The 13,853-nt window shown below is 37.7% G+C and overlaps 1 protein-coding gene across 1 annotated transcript in view; it reads left to right on the forward strand.

The window, feature by feature from the left end:
- DCN (decorin) overlaps positions 1–5,188 on the forward strand; it is a 39,291-nt gene extending 34,103 nt beyond the window's left edge. The window contains exons 7-8 of the mRNA XM_063322811.1: positions 3,405–3,543; positions 4,587–5,188. Of these exons, the coding sequence (XP_063178881.1) occupies positions 3,405–3,543; positions 4,587–4,781 (334 nt within the window). The 3' untranslated portion in view covers positions 4,782–5,188. The remainder of the gene's footprint in view (positions 1–3,404; positions 3,544–4,586) is intronic.
- The last annotated feature ends 8,665 nt before the right edge of the window (positions 5,189–13,853 follow it).

Genomic DNA, 13,853 nt, shown 5'->3' on the forward strand with positions numbered 1-13,853 from the left:
CTCAAAAAAAGTCTGCTCGTGGATTTTAATGAAAAATTATATATACCATAATTATAGGCTAGGGGACTATGAAGCAGTTCTTGTTAATGATAGAAGCTTAGTATAAAATGTAACATCCTCCAGAGAAATGATGAAGAAAACTTCCAAAACCAAAATAAAATTGTAACTGCTCAGGTAGAGAGTAATTCACTTTACTGGAGGAGGGAGGTGTGGATGAGTCAGTTGTCCTGCAGATGAGCCAATTTTCACATTCACACTTGGAAAACAATACAGGCAACATCACATGAACAATATTGTTGGAAGCCCTTCTTAAGACATGAAGTTTTAAGCAGCAAGTGCTGATGGACTGCTAAAAATATCTAACCTTGGGCTGCTTCCATGGTGGCTCTACTGTGCGGAGAAACCAGATACTCTGTTGATTGTGGTGTGGAAATGTGGAGCTGCTCAGAGCAGGAACCAAGTCCTAACTGCTCTCTGGCCTGTGCTTGAGCAGGCAACTTAAGCGTAGTCAGAAATCCTCTTTTGCAAAGTTGAAAAGTAAAGCAGAATACAGATTTGATGAAAAGGGAGGGCATTGAACATAACAGAGCAGACAGATGAAGAATGGAGTGAGCTACAGGAGAGCTCTAGGACAGCATATGGGATAAATCTAAGGGGCAACATGCCCGTTATGGGACAGAAACAAGCTACCAAAAATAGCTTTTATTTATACATCTAAGACTTCAAGAACATTAGTATGGGGCCAGACCACTCTCCTGGATCACGTCAACGCATGCTCAACAGTCTAATAGTTGCCCTAAAGTACAGTTGAGAAGCAGGTCACTTTTCTGACTGTGTTAAGGTGTTTTGAACTGTAAAAGAGCTCAGTGTAGATCTAGTGTTCATTTTTTTTTGAATTCTTGAGTTCTAGCAGATCACCAGTATTTATCCTTTTTGTTTGTTTGTTTGTTTTCCTTGTAAAATTACTCTTAAGTATTCCAAAAGTCTTCATATAGTGCTACAGTTGGGAAAAAAAAATAATCTCCGTAATGTAAACCCAGCAAAGACTTTGCTAGTTTCATGGAGGAATGAAATCCACAGGAGGAAATACAGCTGATGTTACTAAAGTCTATAGCCTGTTAAAGTTTACTGAAAAGGTCTAGCTCCATACAGTGGAAGTTGCATCAAGCCCTGAATAATGATGTTGAGCAGCTTGAAGCCTGTTAAAGTGCACATAACAAAAAAGTGGGAATGGGCAAGCAGGGATGTTGAGGGCAACAGAAGGTGAAAAAACATTTGAGAATTTCTTAAGTGTTTAGATATGTCTTTGATGTTGCTCTTCAATGATTTAGAACACTGTGACTAGGTCAGCTAAAACACTGGAAATATGTTACATCTTCACTAACATAAAAGGAAATAGTACGTCAATATAGTAAGAAAGAGTGATTTTTCAAATTCTTCCCTTTTTGTTCCCATGGGAAAAAGAAGAGAGATGAAGACCATATTCTTCCCTAACACTCTTAATCACCCTGTATTTTACACACTAATATTGTCTTATTTCATTTGTAAACACAGCCCTAAGTGACTAGGAGTTTGTTTGTAGCACATTTAGATGAGATGTAATTACATATAATTTCACTGCCTGTGGGAGTTAGATCCACTTTTCTACAGACTCCTCCAATTTTACTTTCCCTAAAACAGTTTCCCTTCATGAGCTAATCCTGAGTTGGATCTTGTCCATCCTTATGGTGTGTAAAGGGGTTACTTTTGCTTCAACAGACCAATATGAAAGTCTTAATTGCTTTTTTCATGCTGGTCTCCCTACGTGTGACACATCTGCTTATAGACCCGCTTATGTAGTAGCATATATTTAGATGTATGTCAACCAAGAATTTATAGCCTTCTGCCAAAATGTGTTTCTTTTCCCCAATCCTTTTAAAGACATTCACTATAAGCACCCTTTACTGAAGTCCTTAATAGACATTCTGTAGATCTTCAGACCAAATTGCTCTGTAGGATCAAATCCCCCAAGTTTAACTAAATCTTGATATACTCTACTCAAAAGGAATTTTGTTCTAATAACTTTTAAATGAAAATTCTTCCTGATCAAATCCTAGCAAAGATACGCGATACTGTGAACTGATTTCTGAGTGAAATAAATCCCTGTTGATGTCAGTGGGAGATCTCATTAGACTCTCCTTTGTCATTTAATACTTTGACAACCGTGCAATGTTTAAATGAATATGATTATGGCTATTTGTAATATATATAATACTAGTTAGCAAGACCTTTCTTTGACTGTTTATTTTTTAAAATGAAAATTCTAAAATGTGCTTCCATTCTTGGACAGCATTATTTCGGGAAAAATCTCTGGCATAAAGATCAAACAAGAATTTTTAGTTCTGTTATTTTACACCAGGTGCGGATTTTGACTTTTGAAGCTGGCACAAGCCACAAAGAATTACAGAAGTAGATTACTGTGAATGAGACTTTCTTTAAAAATACTCATCCATAGCAAATTATTTTGTCACAAGGATTCTGATTACCTGTATTAAATTCTAAATTGAGTCAGTTAATAAATCTCAGAGCATTTTTTCCCTCAAAATTAAAAAAAAAAAGATCGCTTAAAGAAAAAAGATAAAGCAAACTAGATGAAGTAGGTTTAGCCTTTATAGAAATAATTTTCTCAAAGGACAACACTGTTGATGACAACTCCTGCAGAATTACCACTGAATTCCCTGCCTCAACACAGAGGATTGTAACTTATGAGAGTCTCTTGAAAAAATTCTGTAGTTTGGTAGGTGCAAACCGAAATAGTATTAACACAGAAACACACAGATAGGACCAGAATTTTTCCAAATTGAACATAAATTGTTCTAGTAAACCCAGAAGAAATGTGTATGTTCCACTTCTGTGTCCTCCTGAACAGATCATTATGTATGACTCAGCTCCTGTTTCCAGTCTGTAACATGGCTCTAACTACATAAGTATCTTAGAAGAATGTGGTGAAGATTTAAACTTAAGAGTTCTGGTCACCCTGCGTTATGTAGTTTGACAAAGAAAGTTGTAGTCAGTACTCCTGAAGTCATTCAAGAAACTCTTATTCGGCTTTTGAAGAAAGACTGGTGCCTATGGAGGTACACAGTACCTATCTACAGTGGGATTAGTCATATAATGAAAGTATACAGTACCATGGTCACAAGTTAAATGCTACCATGATGACATCAGATGTCAAACTTATTTAAATATGTTTATCTAAACTGTTTCTCCATAGTGGCTTTGTACCTCATGCATAATTCTGAAAATTACCGTGGTCTGTTCTACAACAGTAGTATATGGAAGTAACCAACCTAAGAAAGACGGTTGTGGGAGCAAATTTAACATATTTTTGGGTTTGTTTGTTGTTGCTTGGTTTTTTTTTTCAGATTGGGTCTCAGCTTCAACAGTATTTCTTCAGTTGAAAATGGGTCTCTTAACAACGTACCTCATCTGAGAGAGCTCCATTTGAACAACAATGAACTTGTCAGAGTACCTGGTGGGCTGGGTGAACACAAATATATTCAGGTAAAGTTTATCACGCTGCCTCAGAGAGCAACTGTTGAAAGATTCTGAGTGGTATTTGTGTGGTTATTCAGTCTTGAACAGAAACATAGACAGTATTTGTGCAGAGGGTAATGTGATGCAAGTTTCTTAAACTGTTGAATAGGTATGGAAAAGTTGCAAACAGAAGACGTACTCTGATTTTTGTGTGGGCATGGCTATGGAAGTGTGTAGATCTGGCGGTGTGCATTCATATCTCTGTGTGTCTGAGGGTTTACGACAAATATGGGATTATTTGTGTACTTTGATTTCCTTTTTACTAAAAAAATGCTTTCAAAGAACATTTCTTCTGTTGAATTTTTTCAATTCTACTCAGTGACATTTTGCAGCCTTCCACAAGAACCTTCCCTGTGGTATCTTGCAAAGCTGTACCTTCAGGAGGGCAAAGAGAGGCAATATGCATTTCACATCAGCAGTATTTTTGAGGTTTGTGCGGCTGGATATCTAGAAACATGGCCTCTTCGAGCCAATTAAAATCTGTCTTCACTTGGACTAAGATTTTACAGGAATGAAAGCTCCCAAAGAATGAAGACTCCCAAATGTAAATCACCACTTGCGTGTAGCTTGGGAAAAATAATCAGAAATGGTAACTTTGGAGCAAAGTAATATTCATCAGCTATTTTAAATCATCATTAGTGATTACTTTGGCTCTGAGTCCTGTACAGTTGCACTCATGAGAGTGAAAGTGTTAGAGCTGGAGAGAAACCAGTTAGCACCAAATATATTCTTCATATTCAGCACATGCCTCTGAACCACAGCACTGAATAATTCCACATCTTTGAATCCTTTTTTTTGTTACTATTATCAAATGATAGCAATGTTATTAGATTGCCTTGCATAGTTTCTGCCCTTTCTTTAGAAATTATTTCTAATTGGATATATTCTAGGTGTTTCAAAAGGTAAGCAGAATCAAGCATTTGTTTGGAAGAAAGGATTTGACATCAAATCATTAATCTTATTTGCCACGGTAGCTCTATTTCTCACTTTTGTACTTCTATGCTTTTCAGGTGGTCTATCTTCATAACAACAAAATTGCTTCAATTGGTATCAACGACTTTTGCCCTCTTGGCTACAACACCAAAAAGGCTAGCTATTCTGGTGTGAGTCTCTTCAGCAACCCCGTGCAGTACTGGGAAATCCAGCCCTCTGCTTTCCGATGTATCCATGAACGCTCTGCAGTACAGATTGGAAATTACAAATAGATGTCTGAAGAAGGAGTTCGGTTGTGTTTCAGCTAAAGTACCTGTTGTAATAGGCCTGTTCAAAAAATTGTTGCTAACAATTAATGCCAAATACCAGAAACTTCACTTTAAAGTGGAGATGGTCCATTGATGTAGAATAAATGAATGATTACAGATGTACAAGATCAAGCATACCATGAAAAGAATTGCCAACTGTGCTTTTAACTGACTTATTTCAGCCTTCTTTTCCAGCATGCTTTCTGTGGTATTTTTCAGTTTTCTGAATGCTACAGGTTTTAAGATTCCACTGTATATGAGATTCGGAGTAAATATTTGTCAAGCTATGATATAAAAAAAAAAAAAAAGATAGTGATTGAGGTTATTTTTATAGCCACACACACACGAAAAAATAGTAGAGGGAAAAAGGACTCTCAAATCATCTTAAGACTTGAGAAGGTGAGAGTTACCTCCTTTAAATTTATTTCAAGCCCTGGAGGTTTAAAAATATCCACTATAACACTAAGCTAATTCTGAATGTATCTATTTAGCAGAGGCAAATAAAGTTGTTGCTAATGTCATTATTTTGGGAAAAATAAAAGAATTTCATATTGTACACATAGTTCTTTTAAGTTTGCCATTCTTCTAGAGCAATGCTATTCAGGATTAGCCTAACATAATCCTATTGAACAAAATAATGAGTAGTCTGCAGTACGAAACCTGTAACCTATGTCTGGAGCTCAATGGCTAAATTTCTCTAGGGCAAATCTCTCTCACCTTAGTCAGAAGAGCAGTGTTAATAACTTCAGTGAGACTGCCTTGCAGAGTATGGTATTAGGGTTTAGTCATTGGTATCAATCCATGTATATATCTAAACCAAAAATAATAGCAGTTCACTGTTCACTTGTTCTGCATTGTACATTTGTCAGCATCCTTTACTGTTTTTGTTTTTTAAACAAAGTTTTTAATCGTTAAGTAGAGATATGCAGGCTCCCCATCTGATGAATTTGTGGCATTTAGGTTATAAGCAAAATTAGAAGTATAGCAAAATATGAAGTGAAATAACTGCAAGGCCTAGCTGGACATTGCTGGGACATCATTTGTAGAAGTACCTTCTTAGAGTGATTTGAAGCCCTATGCAAATTGGATTCTTCAACCCATACCAGTGGGTAGCAAGCACATCAAAGGTAGGCTGCACATTTCTACTGTCAATCTACAAAGCTAAACATATACTCGATAAAAATGTCACCTTAAAAGAATCTTCTGCAGCCTCTTAATACTCCAAGGTCAATCTCTCTAATTTGTAAAACTTATATGTCATTTATATTAAAGAATAATGTAATACAGGCAAACTCCAAGGTGTTTGTCTTTATTTTCTGTTTTGATGGCATTACATAGTGTGTCAGAACTTTAATTATGATTAAGTCTTGAAAATTGAACATCTTAGGCATGGTGACAGCTAAAGTAAGAGTAAGTTGTGTGAAATTCTCTTGCCTCAAGAAACGTTTTCATGCCTAACACTCATAGGTATTTTTTCTAGGAAATGAATATGTTCTCTTTATATTTGTAATTTATTCAGGTAGCAAATAATTGGAAATTATTATGAACCTCTAAAGCCATTACACAGAAAGAGTGTATGTGCACTCTTGTTAGCAATCTTCTTCATATAGTAGCCAGTGATTACCCCCATTTGCATCTGTTCTTACTTCTGGGTTTCACATTTTCTGAGTGTTATTTTTAAATAAAAATAACAGTATCTTATATCCTTCCAGAAAATGAGCAGTTAGATTTTTTCCTTTTGGTTCTTGGTTGAATATCTGCTATAATTCAGAGATAGACTTCGTGCAGAAAGCTAAGCACTGGCATTTCAACCGAGAACAAAGGCATTGTCTTAGCTTGGAGAACTCCACAGGGTTTTTATGTACCCGGTTCAAATTAGCAGATACAGATACAACTCACAGGAAGAGATTTATACAATAAACAATAACAATTACTTATTACATAAAACTTCATATAAATATATACACAGGGTTCATATTTGTCCCTCCTTTAAAATTTGGCTTTAAAATCTCTCCATGCTAAGGCTTTCCTTACAAACCAGAAGCAGTTTAAGTTCAGAAGAAAATACCTGAGCCTGGTCCGCCTCTGTAATACCTGTGTTAAGTCCCATACCAAGCTTGCTGCCCTCTGTGCTAAAGCACAAGCTATTCCTCATAAAATACATGCCCTGCTAACAACCAAGGGCTACAAAGATAACAGGACTTTCCTGATTCCCAGTCCTGCGCAATAAAAAAGAATAAGCAAACCCTATAACATCCTCAGCAAGACTACGACAAATTCAAAAGGTAAACAGGCTGTTGGTTTTCCATAAATTGTGCAACCATACCTACAGTTTCTGACTGATAGGACTCTGTCCTAAGTCCAATACAGACGCACAGCATCTGCAAAGACTTCAAAGCAGCAGGAAACCCAATACTTTTAAAACTGCTTTTCATATAAATACAGAACAGATGGCTCTTCCACTTAAAACCAAACCAAACCAAAACAAAAATAAAGGAAAGAAAGAGGGCCTACAAGAAACATGGGGAGGGACCCTTTAACAGGGAGTGTAGCCATGGGATGAGGAGTAACGATTTTAAACTGAAAGAAGGTGGATTTAGATTAGACATTAGGAAGAAATTTTTAACTCTGAGGTGGTGAGACACCAGACCAGCTTGCCCAGAGAAGCTGTAGATGCCCCATGCCTGGTGATGTTCCAGGCCAGGCTGGATGGGGCTTTGAGCAGCCTGGTCTAGTGGGAGGTGTCCCTGCCCAGGGCAGGGGATTTGGAACTAGATGATCTTTAAGGTCCTCTTCCAAACAAAACTATTCTATGATTCTATGGTTTTATGAAAGAAAGAAAAAAAGAACAAACACAAACAAACTATAATAGTTGGGTGGAAAGAAATAAGAGAGCTAAAGCTGAAAGCCTTTAGGCCCAACGGTGCATCTCCAATCCCTCCATAAGGTATGAAGACTCTCCTAGGGAGCCTAAAACAAAACATATGCCAATAACCTGAAAATTTGGGCTGGTGAAAATGAGATACGAGAATAAAAAAAGTGCAGCTACAGATCCTCAACTGCAAGAATGATTTAACTGATGTACAGAGGCTTCTCATTTCTTCCACTGAATATAAAATTATAACAAATCCAAACCACAATAATAGCACTTGCTTGCTTTTAAAACCAATTTTCTAATAATATTTTAAAAAGTCTATCTTTTTATGATAAAGAAGACAGAATAATAAAATTGGAGACAAAAATGTATTTTCTGCCATCTTAAATTCATAATACCTACTATCCATCACACTGCTTAGGAATATCACTGAGTAAATGAACTTTCCTTTTTCTTATTTAAAGAGCTTTGCAGAATTACGGCCAATATTTTCTGCTATTTTTTTGATATCTAAACGTACCCTTTTTCCCCTATTCATGAATCTTCTTAGAGTGTTAGTTAAAATCCATGTAAGGGGTTTTTAACTAAAGAAAATAGCCCCTCCTATCTTCTGCTGAATTAACTAAATGAGTTAGAAACAAAAATGATGCCTTGAAGAGGTGATGCTTCTTTAAGATTTTATTGCAATTTGATGGCATTGCTATAAACTTATCTTTTTGCTTTTGTAGTATATTCCCGCCCCCCCCCCTTTTTTTTTTAAATTAATGTGATATCCCTCAGGTTTAGGCTTTCTGAAAAGTGCATACACAACTTTTTCTTAGGAAAACCATGTATTGCTTAAGAATGTTATTTTTCAAAACTTGACTACAAATCAATTAGTCCTTTCATATATGCTTGTCTTTTAAGGCCAGAAGGGAGCTGTATGGTTTTTCCTAAAGTTCACCAGGTTATGAACAGTTGTCATATACCTGATTGGTGAATCATAAATACAATAAATCTCTATTAACTTCCAGGAAAGAATCATCTCTTAAATCTCTGGCAACAACATGTTGCTCTGATTTCCAAGTCTATACATTTTTTTCAGTTCCCTTCTCAGGCTGCTTCTCAAATCCTCTAGAACCATCTCTTTGGCCCGGAACCTGACTTTTTTGACCTATCAGTGAACTACTTTGTTATAATCTCTTTCTGTTTGTGTTTGCTACTTCTTTTAAACAGATAGTATTATCTACTTCATACTCATATATACAATTTAGCATAAATCTGATAAATTGTTTTTGTTTGATGCTAGCATTAATTTAATGCCTCTATAATATCATACGCAAAATATTGAAAAGATTACAAAAGGCTTTCTGATCCCACCATTACTCTGAAGTGCCATCTAGTGTCATGGAGGGACAGTAACAAAATTACTGTTCACTAATTGTGAAAACCAGGAGGAAAGAGGTTTATGAGGCTTTATGAAAGGAGACTATGTAAATTTGCATTCTTAATCTGCTGATTCACTTTCCTTTATTTTTTTTTGTTTAAATAATCAGAGTGCATAGTTGTAACATCAATAGCCTTTTTGTACACCCAGAGTCAAATATTCTTGCTTTGCACATGGATGTTATTTTGCTCATCCTCTATGAATGTACACATTGCTCTGAAGTCAGTTTTACTACAGAAACTGGTCTCTACATCTATGTAATTTTTTTTTTTCAAAAGAAGTGGCCTTATTTTCCATGGTCATTACCAAGCTATTGCTAGGTGGTTGGGTTTTTTCCATTCCAAATTTTAAACCAGCAAAAGGCTTTAGCCAGTGGAAATTTAGTTGGAAAATGTTTATTCAATAAAAAGAAAAAGAAATTAAGGATCATGTTAGAGGCAAGTTTGCACAGCACTGAAAGGGAAACATGAGCTGTGAGATGTTCAATATTAAGTGCATCGACTTCAAACTGAAACAGTGGAACTAAAAATAGTTGATAAATTTTAGCATAAAACATCATTACCCGAACAGTGCTCCAGGAACTCCAGCTGCAATAGAACAAAGTATCTGTGCATCTCCTGAAAAGGCACAAAAACTGTTTTAGTGTTTGAATCGAACTCAACACAAACACTCAATCAGCTAGGCTCATCAATGGATACATTAAAAGTGACATAAAACAGCCTTTGGTCTCCTGCCCTGCTTCCTGCTCTGGAAGTTCAGGGCTGTTCATGTACCAGAAGTGCCTGAGGATGTGTCTGGACGCAGGCACTACAGAGGGATGCTTGCCCTGCCTGTTAAAATCTTTCTGAGATACAAAGCTGTGGTTTCTTCCAAATTGCTTTGTCAGGCTGTTCTCTTACTCAGTGTGTACATTACGCCGCTTGAAAGCTTGGGAGATTACCTCTATGTGGGTGTCTTAAATCAGCAGACCAGAAGAATGTTAATGCTCTCTTATTGCCTGCTTAAACTGGGACTTGACTTAACTTACATCTGTGAGAAAAAGAATGGACAAACTATGAAAAAACGGTATTGCTCTAATCATACATATATACGTGCACACTTTTTTTAGATTATAGCATAATATTAAAAAAAAAGAAATAAAGGGAACTAATAACAAAATCAGGGAATCTGCAGCGTGATGAGAAGCAGTGATCGTCATGTCTGAATCCACGTGTACAGCTGCAGCAAGCAACACAATGAAGAAGTTTTCGGAAAATAACAAATATTGTAGACCTTGTATCTACCAACCTTGACACATGGGAATAGTTCCAACGTTTTCAGTCAGAGGAGCTGAAAGCTACAGAGGGGCACTCAATTTTGAAAGGGAATTAAACAAATGATGCCATCCACTGTCTAAGTACAAAAGGCAGTTTGTAAACAAAAAGACAAAAAAACCTATCCAAACCCCCTCCATCCAGAAAAGTTTCAACCAAAGAATTGTCCCAGGTACTGTCTTTGGCTCACACACAGATGGAGAGAAGATGAATACTTGCAAATTATGATTGCTGGTGATAAATGGCATGATATTTTTCTTATATGCACAAATATTAATTTGGTAGTTTTTCTTTCTCCTAGCATTTGGCAGAATGGATAGTAGAATATGTACTGCTTTATTCTATATAAATGGTTATAATTTACAAATCTTTCTATTTTCATATCTGCATGAAATCAAGCAAAATTCCAGTTTTTTTCCCCACCTTTTCTGTTATTGACTCAACACCTTGAAGTATATAATTTATGATAAATCATACTTACACCTTCTGTTCATTTTCAACTAATGCATAAAACTCCATATTATACTTGAATGAAAAAGCTTAAGAATTTTGTTACTATTTTTGCAAACTTCAGGTTTGGAAAAGTTACATTATTTCTTCCAGATGAAGACTTTAATTGAGATGAATTAGGCTAGTGCTTCTCCATGGAGCAACTTTCTGAGTGTTTAAATCCTAATATAAAGGCATGGAAAATAGGGTCCATGTGCCTGCTACTAAATGCATGGTAGAAATTACTTTCAACAGGAAAATTCAGAACCAATTAAGCTAATCATGTAGTATTCTGCTGATGAATCCTTTCATCTTTTAATTTCAAGGTATTGACTCTTTGCAGGAATCAAAAGATTATAGAGAATAAACTAAATTCCAGAGTGCAGAAAAAAAAAAAAAGAATTTCAAAATGCATAAAATAATCTTTACATGAAAGACAGAACCATTCTAAATATTGCTTGTCTGTGCTAGAAACTCTAGACAACTGAAACACTTCAAAAGGCTTATTCACTTCTGAGGATAATCCTTCAGAGGTTTGTCCATCCACATCATTCTCATGTGGAAGGAGAAAGTGGGTATGTTGCAATGAAGTCTTAAAGCACTGTCTTTGAAGTGTTGGCTAACAGAAAGTGATTGAGAGATCCTAAACCCCAGGTGAATTAATATTTCGTCATGCCATCCCAAAATGAAACAAAAAGGTTAACCTTCTGGGTAATTTTTTCCCTTCTATCCCTTACTGCACATTTCCAGCACCAAGTTCTTTAATGACATGCCAATCATTTTTGATACATAGTAGGAGCCACTGCATGTGTAGGTAACAGGGAGACAGAGAAGATTGTGTAAATTTCTGTTCAGCAGATGCAGATAATTGGATTGTTATGGAAGAAGTTAAGTAGTTAGGCTCCTTACTGCTGTCAAAGGACTAAATTACTCTGAAATGGTAATATTTCCTTTGAACGTCCTTGTCAGAATTCTGACCCACAGAACTGTGTCCCCTACAATGTGGAAATGTGCTCACACTATGGAAAAATACAACTGCACAATCATTTTAGATTATTCTGCAGGGCTGAAAAAGAAAAAAGATAGCAGGAATAGGAATTGGAGAAGACACGTCCCATTTACCAAAGCTCTGCTCTACCGAGGAGGAAGCTGAGGATGTCTCCCAACCCCCTCCACCCTCACTCACAGTTCAAGTGAGACAAAGGAGGTAAAAGAGCTTTACAGCCACTTGGCTACCTCACAGGCATCTGGGCTGGTATGAGAGCATGTGCAGTAGCACATAAACATATGAGAACCTCATGAAGGCCGAGCCAATCCCACTATCAGTACAGACTGGGTGATGAATGGATTGAGAATAGCCCTGCAGAGAATGACTTTGGTATATGGGTGGATGAATAATTGGATATGAGATGACAATGTGTGTTTGTAACCCAGAAAACCAATCACATCCTGGGCTGCATAAAAAGAAACGTGTCCAGCAGGTTGAGGGAAGTGATTCTGCCCCTCTACTCAGCTCTTATGAGACCCTCACCTGGAGTACTGAGTCCAGTTCTGGGATCCCCAGCGCAGGAAAGACATGGACCTGTTAGAGTGGGTCCAGAGGAGGGCCACACAAATGATCAAAGGCTGGGACACCTCCCCTACAAGGAAAGGCTGAGAGAATTGTGGTTGTTCAGTCTAGAGAAGAGAAGGCTCCAGGGAGACCTTATTGCAGCCTTTCAGTATATAAAGGGGGCTTATAAGAGAGAGGGAAAGAGACTTTTTACTAGGGCCTGTACTGAAAGGACAAGGGGAAAGAGTTTTAAACTGAAAGAGTGTAGTTTTAGGTTGGATATCAGGAAGACATTCTTTACATTAAGGGTGGTGATGCACTGGAATGTGTTGCCCAGAGAAGTTGTGGATGCCTATTGGATGCATCACTGGAAGTGTTCAAGACCAGGTTGGACTTGGCTTTGAGCAACCTGATCTCATGAAAGATGTCCCTGCTTATGGCAGGGGGATTGGATTAGATGATCTTTAAAGGTCCCTTCCAAACGAAACCATTCTGTGATACCATATGCAGTACCAGACCCCTGAGTACACCAGGAGGCTCTTGCTGCCATGACCATAGTCTTCCAGAGCCTCTGCCTACCTAGACATCTACTGCTCATTGACCCAGGAGATATATTTAAACTCAGGTCCTTGCCCTTTCCCTGAGCTTATTTTTGGGGTTCAGCAAGAGAGGGTGGCTCTGTAAGGAAAGGCAAGCTGGGAGCCAGCGGTTACACAAGGTTACACAAACACAGCAACCTCATAAGCAAGTTGCACAGCACTTAATGAAGAAGAGTGGAGCTGGTTTGGTGACTGTAACCAGGCTGGCCAACCATGCAGTGACAGATGTCCACTGAGGAGGCAGGTCCAAGATCATGCTCAAATATCAAGTCAATAAGATAATACCAGGTTCAAAACCAGGCACAGCATACCCACAACCCAGGTAGGGCAGGGGCTTGGGTTTATATACAGCTGCTGGGCCAATAGGTGGAGGCAGCATGGCTGGAGAATGTGGATGGGGCTTGTTGGGGCAATCAGAGCCTGCTGGTGTGCTCAGTGCCCAGAACATGGTGTGTTGTCACATACAGAGCTTTCAGAAGTCCCCAGTCACTCTAACAGCCTTGTTTGCAGGCTTGAAATGTGGGAAATAAACGAGTTCTTCCCTGAGGACGCTCTCGGCTCCAAGCTTAACACGCCATTCGGACATAGACAAGACAACCTTTACTAGGGTGAGAGGCACACAGGCATGGAGTAAAATGTTCACCATCACCTGAGTGAACTAGGACCCCAAATGCTATTTTCCAAGACCTTGGAGGGCAAATTTCTGAAAATGTTTTGACATGTGAATATATGACAAGTCATTATTGATGGCTTTCAGGAGGAGGATATCCTCCTGATTGGTA

This window comes from Chroicocephalus ridibundus, chromosome 1, assembly GCF_963924245.1.
Source record: "Chroicocephalus ridibundus chromosome 1, bChrRid1.1, whole genome shotgun sequence".
Classification (NCBI taxonomy): domain Eukaryota; kingdom Metazoa; phylum Chordata; class Aves; order Charadriiformes; family Laridae; genus Chroicocephalus; species Chroicocephalus ridibundus.